This window comes from Caloenas nicobarica, chromosome 13 (assembly GCF_036013445.1).
Source record: "Caloenas nicobarica isolate bCalNic1 chromosome 13, bCalNic1.hap1, whole genome shotgun sequence".
NCBI lineage: Eukaryota > Metazoa > Chordata > Aves > Columbiformes > Columbidae > Caloenas > Caloenas nicobarica.
In genome coordinates, this window is record NC_088257.1 from 11,208,337 (window position 1) to 11,217,960 (window position 9,624).

At 40.2% G+C, this 9,624-nt stretch overlaps 1 protein-coding gene across 1 annotated transcript in view; it reads left to right on the plus strand.

Moving 5' to 3' along the window:
* Positions 1-8,782, plus strand: part of FSTL4 (follistatin like 4) — a 220,783-nt gene extending 212,001 nt beyond the window's left edge. Inside the window, exons 14-15 of the mRNA XM_065644047.1 lie at positions 2,210-2,319; positions 5,422-8,782. Of these exons, the coding sequence (XP_065500119.1) occupies positions 2,210-2,319; positions 5,422-6,124 (813 nt within the window). The 3' untranslated portion in view covers positions 6,125-8,782. The remainder of the gene's footprint in view (positions 1-2,209; positions 2,320-5,421) is intronic.
* The last annotated feature ends 842 nt before the right edge of the window (positions 8,783-9,624 follow it).

Below are 9,624 nucleotides of genomic sequence, written 5' to 3' on the forward strand. Positions count from 1 at the left end.
GTGTCTCACAAGCCTTCATCCTCCTTTTGGATGATAGTGAAGCTTAATGTGGTAGAATTGTTCCTCTCACAGTAAAATGCAAAAAGGAGCTCTCTAGGGCATGAAAAAAGCCCATAAACAGCAAAAGCAAAACCTTGGAGACAAGCTCTGTTATTGGGTGTCAGTGATTCCAGTGGAGGGGTGCCAGGGAGCTCCCTGGAGCTGCTCCATGCTCAGCACCATCAGACCCACCGTTGATACTGGGCTCTCTGGGGCACAGTAATGCACGTATATTTGGGCAACTAAAGTAGGTTCCATTTCTGGATTGCCCTCGAGGATTCACTCTTCACTTGATGGTACAGAAACATTAAGTGCAGGCATCTGATAGGGCGTTTTGTTGCTGCTGTATGTCATATGACAGAGCTGACACCAGAGCTGATGTGATCCATCCAGACATACCCTTCCCTAGTAGTTATTTTCTGGCACTTACTGCCCAGCCTGTCTGGAAACAAAGGTGTCATGTGAATACTCCTTCTACCAGAAATGTGTATGTCTATGTCTACATTAAAGCATTCCCCAACAGGCAGAGAAGAAGGGTGACTGTGCTTTCTGACCTAAAAACCTACAAATCTGGAGTCTATGTTAGTCGTGGGGCTGCCCAAGGCTTTGCTGGAGATGCTGCCCCATGAAGGTGGGATGAGCCATCCCCACCAGCCACGTGCTCCATCTGACATACTGGCTGCAGCCTGCAGGCTTTCAATAGTAAGGAGTGGACCAGAAACTCAGCATGGGCATTTTCAGGAAAAGATGCCAGAAACAGAATAGAGGCAAATAAATGAAGGTTTCTGAAGCAATGCCACCAGCTTGTCTCACCTGGGGACAAGCAGTTTCCCGTACAGGGTCTAAGGAGACAAAATGGGCTCTCTTTACCCTCCTGGACTTAATTTCCTCCATCCAGCTGTGAGAGGTTTCTGTAATTAAAGGAGAGATGGCACAAGCATGTGATTATTAAGAAGAACACACCATCTGCACAGTTGGAAACTTGTTATAAGACTCCAGCTCTCAGATAGTCCTTTCTGTTACCTTTATGAAGTGCAGTTACACATGTAGAGAATGAGATTAGCGTCAGCATCAGCAGATCTTTTCTTTTTACCGTCCTTCTTTCCCAAAAGGTGGGCGACAACTAATTTGGAAAAATCCATTCTTAAAACCTGCAGTGGTTAGTTGCAGACATGCAATAAAATATTTTATTTTAAAAAAGCTGCTACTGCAGAGGTTGATCTCAGTTTCCACTCGTTCTTTGGCAGTCAGGGATTTATCAAACAACCCGTGCAGCCAACTCACAGGATGCTGTTGTTTAGCCATTACTGGCTTGTGGGAAGCAAATGTCTGGTTTTTTGAAAGCACTGTGCAAGAGTGGGCATCTTTCTTGAGCAATCTAATTGGAAGAAATCTAAATGGCATGACCAGAACATCTGTCTGAACTAAACCTTGTAGGGTTTTAGCGTTTCCTTAATGAATTGTGTAGCTGTAAATTCAAAGCAACTACTGTTGCACATTAGAGCAGCAGAAGTTGCTAATGAATGGGCTAAAGTCATCTTGAACCGAGCAAGCAATTTGAGTATTTAACATTTTAATTGTGGAAAAATTCCACGTCTCCTTTTCTGGAGCGATGGAGGAGCTGAGTGTCCGCGAGCAGGAGGTGTGTGCTGTGCTGGGGGACAGCGTGGGGCGGGGGGCACAGCCCAAGGGCCTGAATTATATGTGGTGCAGTCCATGCATGAACAGTTCTTCAAAGTGATAATTAACTGCTGTGAGTTAGTGTTTGATCCTTCATGCTGATAAATAATCACTGTGCATTTATGTGAGATTAATAAACATAACCATGAAATAAATGTTTATTTTAGACAGCGAGGAATAGATTGTTGTGGTCTTAATATTGTCATACTGCTTCAGCTCCTGCATGGTGGCTCTTTCCCGAGATATAAACATGGTATGAAAGTAAAATTGTGTACTTACCTTACAAATGTCAAGCCTCAAATACTATTTATTAGCACACCTTTTTCCAGAGAGCTACACCAAACAATATTTTGAAGTTATTAGTCAGTTTGAGTCTTCTACATCCCTGGGAAAAGCCACTCCGTACCATGTATGACTATGTAATCTGTATGTACGTTTCTGCCTTACTCGCCGCTTTTCCTGTACCCAACCTGGTGTGTGTTTATTGTAGGTAATACCAGAGGCAAGTGCAGGGGAGGATCAGCATGTTATCCGCACACCGTTTGAAGGAGTGGATGATTTTTTTATACCACCTACAAATCTTATTATTAATCATGTTAGGTAAGAAATTATATTAATGAATAGCAACAGTGACCATGCTGCTTTCTTCTAGTGGGCGTCCTTCTAATAATCTTAGAACACTTGACAACTGTTAATGAGTGAATTTGTGATCAAACTAACTACTCTTATTCCCATTTTCACGTATGAAATGGAGAAACGGCTGAGCAAATTACCTGTAGTTATTCAGTGAATCAATGGAAACACAAGAAACAAACCTGGACTTCCCTTGGACCGTCCACAGGTGTCCAAACGTCAGGCTGGTCAGTGATGCCTCCTTGCAGCAAAGCAGGACACACTGCCCAGTCTCGCTTGTGCTGGGAATTCAATGGCCGGAAGGCTGCCTTCGCTCCCCAAAACCGCTTTATGGATTTGGGCAGAAACCTGTGTCAAAGATTTATGGCCTGAAGTGTTAAAAGTTTATTCTACCTGAAGCATAAAGCATGGTCCTGCCACGTGTTCCCAACGATTTACTTGTTCAAATATTGGATCTCTTTGTGAGGTGTATGGTTTGAGCAGAAAAATGGTATGCACTGCATATTAAAAAAAACACCTTTATGAACCATCAGTTTTGAATGTTAATGTGATGTAGTAGTTAATGAGATTGTATAACTAACATACTAATTACTTGGAATAGCAATGGCTGCTTCCCAAGCAGGCACTGGAAGTCTCCCATTAACATTATCAAAATTGATTATAACGGCACAGCAATTTACACTATTCTTACCATGTTATAACAACTGTTTAACCATCTTCTGTCTCCAGTATAGTTCAACTAAGTTCAACACTCAAAAAATCACGGTGCGACTGCTTACATTAATCTTAGGTTCCCTGCAGTGAACACTGAAGACAGGGAGGTCACACTTAAATGATTATGTGTTGAATCTGATCCAAAATAAATAACTTTGTTTCCTGAAACACAAAATAATGAGACATACTTCATGGTTGTCATTCTTAATTTTTCCCTACCTCATTTTTCCAGTTCGCTTTCAAAATATCGTTCTGACTAATAGTAGTGTCAGGAGGTAGGTGCCTCTGCTGAATGCTAAAGCTGATGAGAAGGTGTGGTCTGGGTTCAAAGACAGGAAGGTGGAACAATTCCACTTCTTTTTTGTTTGTTTTATTGTCTTTTTGCTTCAGTGTGATTAATCGACTGTATACAGATGATCTTCCATAAGATATATTAAATGTAGATAATTGTCTATAGCTTTCAATGTGCTAAGCAGAGAATGCTGTGCCTAATTTCCTATTTCATTTGTTCAGGGCCAGGTCTTTGTCCATTCTCTCTCACCCTCAGCACAGAAAAATAATTGCTCACAGTCTAATGAGACTTTGAGATCACGTTCTAAATTCTCCACTAAGAAACAATAAATGGCAATACCAGCATTTCCCAGGAAGGTGAATATTTAAGCAATCTTTTCCGCCAGCCAAAAAATATTTGTATGCAAATGTTCCTGCATATGTATTTCAGCTGCCTGTTATTTCAGATGGATATCTAGGAATGTATCCATTTTTATTAGTTCCCAGGGTAGATTGTTGTCTATTAAAAACTCTCGGAGTGCAAGGTTTTCTTTGAGATTTCAGATCACAGATTTCATGCAAGCGCTGCACCTCTTCTGCAGCCGTGTGCACATAAAACACATTCTGACCCACTTTTTTAAATTAGAGTTTATGATAAGAACCATTTTTTAACTTCTTCAGGCATTTGGCCAAGCATTAAGGAAGTCTTGGGAAAAAATACTGTAAGGGAAAGCATTTTTTAAAGTGTACTTAAAATGCATTCATCCAGGAGAAATACAAGTGTCATATCCAATTTCTGCACACACAGTGCACTACGAATCACCACTGCAGATATTTTCTGAAGTTTCTAATGGATGTGAGTATAATGAGAAAATGAAAGGCTTGGCCCAGTGATTTTCATGGGATCATACACTACATTGACTTGTTCTTTAGAAGTGAAATCATTGCTGAGTGTCTCATTGACAAATGGATAAAGAATAAAGAAATAAACCCAGTGTTTTAAGCAAAATATATATTATCTGCATGCAAGCACATTATCCTCCATATTTCACAAAGCAATTTTACATCTTTCAGAGAAGAGATACAAAACTAAGCACTCACTTCATTTCCTTGTGTCTGCATTGAATGGATGAAAAGATACTCGATGTAAAATTAGTTTTTGTCAGTCAGTATCAGTGACCTGTGAACCCAGGGGAACACAAACAGGCTGTTTCTATAGGCTCCCTCTCAAATTAAGCAGAAACCTTTCTTGGCTATTCTTGACCTTTTCTTGTCTTCAGCAAAGGTCAGATGTGCTGCAGCATATATCTTTTACAGAACATTTCTTCTCTGCTCATTGTTGTCTGCCCTCTCTTGAGACGGAAAACAAAGACGCATTTTCTTCGGCTCACCCAGGCTGGTTTTGTTCCTCAAGAAATGTTTTACACCTTTCCTGGGCTGGTGGGATGGTGGTTAACACAAGTCTGTTCTACACCTCAGCTTTACCAGCTCCCGCAGTGGTCCCCAGGCCCCAGGGGTAACAAATGTGCATCACAGCTGCCATCTGATGCTGTAATTTAAGAGATGAGGTTGGACATGGTCTTCACTCAATGGTTATACATACAGCTCAAAATTGTTTTCTGGCCCCAGCCTGGCTGGGATGTGCTTTATTTTGAACAGTTTTCTATTTTCAGATTGAAGAAGTCTTGAGTATTTATTGAATTACATCTCTTTAAACTTGAAACAGATTAAATACAAAACTGGTCAACACTAACCTACAAAACACCCGAGCCTTAATATCATTCCTATTGCCTGTTGGTCTTCCCAAGAAAAGGCTTCAGCTCTTGAAGATGTTATTCAAATACTCAAGCACATATTCAAGCTTCCAGGATCAGGCTGCTAATTTTAACTGATATATATACTTCCTTTTAGCACATTTTAGAAGCACTAAAATGAGAGAGATTTCTTACAGAAAAGAGACAGCAGTATTGCACATGCTTACGAAACCAACAGGGTAGAGTTTCCTGGTTCTGCTGACTTTCATCTTTTCTCAAGCATATCGCTGTGTCTCCAGAGATGACTTCAGTGTTATGTTTTCTATTTCAGGTTTGGCTTCATCTTTAACAAATCGAAATCTGCAGTTCACAAAATTGACCTGGAAACCGTGACCCACATCAAGACTATCAACTTCAAAAACCATAACTGCATACCACAGACCATGGCTTATACCCACCTGGGCGGTTACTTCTTTGTCCAGTGCAGGAGAAATAGGTCAGTGGCTGCGTCACCGCAGCTTATTATTGACAGTGTGACCGATGCCGTCGTCGGCCCCAACAGTGACGTGTCAGGCACACCATACATCTCACCGGATGGACGGTATTTGGTCAGTGCGGATGAAGACAGTGGCAGAATCAAAGTCCAGGCGCTAACTGTCCAAGGGGAAATCAGGTTGATTTACGACTTACAAACAAACATACATGTATCTGATCTGACATTTCAACCCTCTTTCACTGAAGGCAATCAGTACTATATATATGCTACTTCACATTTGCAAACAGATGTGCTTTTTGTAGAGCTGTCAACGGGGAAAATGAACGTACTGAAGAATTTAAAAGACCCCATCACATCCAAAGACTGGCCTTGGAGCAACTACAACAGAATTGTGAAAAACAGTGGATTATTTGGACAGTATCTCATTACACCAGCTAAAGATTCATTGTTTGTTATAAATGGGAGGCAAAATACGTTACGCTGTGAGGTTTCAGGTATAAGGAGGGGTAACACAGTGGTCTGGGTTGGAGAGGTATGAAAGGGCAATAGCAGTAGAGCCTTCAGCAGGCAAGTACCAGTTGGACCTTTACACTGCGACAAATGAGCAGTAGCATTGTATATTTTTACACTGGGGAAAAAAAAAGAAAAAAAAAAAGAAAAAAGCAAAAACCCCCTGTATAGGCTTCATGGTACAACACTGGTCTACTTGCAAGTTTTATAATATAAGGTATGCTCTGCTAATAGGAAGTGGTTTTGAAGGAATATTTTTTATTTGGGGGTATGATTTGTGGTTATGAGAAAAATGCTGGGAAGCGAATAATATCTCCACTGAGAGATCATATAAGCCACGAAACCTAGTGATTCTGTAGAACAAAACAGATTTTGACTTTCTGTACTGAGGAGCTTTTATGTTATGTTCAAGCCATCCTTTTTCTTTCCTGTATCCCTTGCCCGTTAGCTGTGCTGAATACCCCACCCCGACACAGAAGCAGTGACCGCAGCTAAAATTCACCTTTGGATGATGAGGGAAAATACGCATCAGAGAGCAGTTTTCAACCCATAGAAACCTAGGAGAGCGATTTAATGAAAACTGATCTGTTTTCTCTGCAGGATGGCTTTGGGAGGATTCACGGATGTGATTTCAGAAGGCGGCATAACAGAAATAGTAACTGTCAGCTCGCTTGCTTCTGCGCTTAATTTTGCTATTGGTACTACTGAAGGCAATGTTAATGAGTCCCCCCTCTTCTAATGCATAGTAGTGTGATGATATTTGCGAAATTCGGCGTGAAATATCTAGGCCATTACAGTGGGTAAAAGCCAGGGAACACTGAGGGGGGGGTCAGAGTTTGTAAAAAAATTTGTTGAGAGGGGGGCATTAGCCTTTCAGCAGCTTGTGACTACGGTCAGCTTGGGCACAATATGCAAAATCTGCTCTTCAGGGGCAGAGCATTAGTTACAGTTATTCCCATAGGAGGCAGCAACACTTCTAGAAATTGTTGGTTTCTCTCATTAAATATTTAGTAGCACTGAATTCACTTGGTTCTTCATAAAACAATAGCTACAATGACAAAGAGTATTTTTAATAGAAAACTCACTCATTTTCTAGTCATAGCCTTAATTTGCCTGTTTCTTTTCAGACATCCTGGGAAACAATTTTTCTTTGTGATTTTTTTTCTTCCCATTTATAGTACACTTGTTTATAGCCAATTATCTTTTAGTCACGAGCAAAGAGATTGATGTAAAACCAGCTGGGTTACCCTAGATAGCAACAGCTGGCATTGAGAAATTTCAGTTGATTTCCTATAAAAAATACAGATCCATTTGCACATTTGGAAGATATAAAAACTTTTCTCGTTGCCTTTTTATAACTCTCTATGTCCATCAGCATGAAGTAATCAGGGCAAGAGCAGCTTTGGCTCATGCAAACCAAGTGAGCTCCACTGCCACCATCAATGGGTGCATCTGAGCTGTTGTATCCCACATAGCACTTTGAAAATGTGGTCTTGATGTTGGTGAAGACTCTCAAGATCTGTCATATTGGAGGCACCCGTCGGCCTTTTGAAAGACTCAGCTCATTTTGCAAATGACCTCGTTGCCCAGAGTTTGTACGGCAGCAGCTGCTGAACACACCCAGTGAGCTGCAGTGGCACGGTAATTATTTTCCTCCACAGATGCTTAAAGTCACCCATTTCACAATGCACACAGCGCAATTTTAAATGAGAAGGATGCAGACTGGCACTGGTAATCTTTGCTTTAAATGTTAAACTTTTACCAAAAGAGTAGCATTTTAGCGTAGCTGTAGACCTGAAGTAATTTAAACTATTTTGGTTCTATAGAGAACATATAAAAATCTGTTCAGACAAGTGAAGAAGGGGAGCTGAATCCTATGAATTCATTAAACATGGAGTCCTTGAAATTGCCCTTCAACACCCATAGGCTGGAACCTGCATCTCTTTTCACTTATGAGCCATAGGGGTTGGAAGATACTATCCCATCATGGCAACGCAGATGTACAGAACAGATTGGCGTAGCCTTCCTTTAGCAATGCATGGTGTCCATGATTTTCTACTCATCCGATTAGGAAACATACCCATGTCAAGGAAAGGAGAAGACCAGCTTTGTAAGTACCTTTAAATATGCACAACTCCTTTCTTGAACAAAGCTGTATCCATACATTGCAGTCATCCTAAATGTGTTTTACCAAGGCCAAACACTGCTCTGCTGTTATCTTTTATGACTTCTTGAATATTTTATTATGCCTATGGTAAGTTTCCCTGTAGAGACGCTCATTGTGTCATAGATCAAGCAAATATTACTTTTTTAAGAATATTAAAAAAAAAAAACCTGTATATATATGTTCAGGTAAATATTCTTGAGGCTGGTTTATATATAGGCTGTGAAAGATGTGTAACAGACCTCACTTCTTCCTGTTTGTTGCAAAATATTGGAATAGCGTTCACTTGAAAAATCCCACTTGGACCTTCCAAAGATGTTCCCTTTCTTCCCTCTTGAGCCCAAGTTCTGGTGATGTGTTTTCCAAATTATCCTAATGGTTATATATATCATACTTAGAAAATGAAGTACAACTTAGATTGTACACACTACTTGTGAACAGTTCCAATGACAGTCAAATCTGACATTAAAGTGCTGCACATTTGTTACTCTGATTTTATTTTTTTTATGACACAGAAATTTTATATATACTCAGAAAATGTTTCAACTTATTTTTGCCTTTCAGCTCTGTCAAAAACAGACTACGTTTCCTGCTTTGTAGATTCTTTCCCACTCCCCTTGTGTTCTCCACCACTTCACAAGTAATTCCTAGCTAATAAATTAGTCACAGTAATTAATTGAATTTAAATTGAATTAATGACCCCTTGGTTATCCTATAACACTCATATATCAGTTGGGTGTTCTGACACTAGAATAATGGAAGAAATAGTCCCTCGTTGACTTAAGACTCTAGTCCCAAGATCAGATGCATTTTCCATTCATTGTTTAGGTTAAACAGCAGTATAATGGAAATACTGTTTTGTCTTTGTATTTCTCACAGTATTATCACTTTCTGAATGAGTGCAAGTTTTTACGTAACATCTTTAAGTATGCAGTTGAATGACTATTTACAAACTGTCCACTTTTCTTTTAAATTGGAGAGAAAACTAGTGAGTGCCTTAATTTGAAATCTGTGGCAATAATCAGCATATTATTTAAGACTTGGATTTTTTTTTTAATTAACCACTACCAAGAAAAAAAAATCAACAAAAGTCCCAAAATATTTTAGTGGGCAGAGGTGGGCATGTCCGCAGGATGGGTGGGAGATGGGAAACTGCTCAGTAACCCCTGCAAAAGGGGCTGAGTGGGGAGGGGGGCTCTTAAAAACCACACACCTTGAAGGAGTTGGGCCGTGTGGTTGTGTTGACCTTCCACAAACACGGCTTTGCCCAAGAGACACACGAATCCTGATGACCTATTGACAAGTACCTATTTACTTGATTTGTTCCGCGATTAGGTCTTAATTGCTAGAGTGCCAGGGAGAGT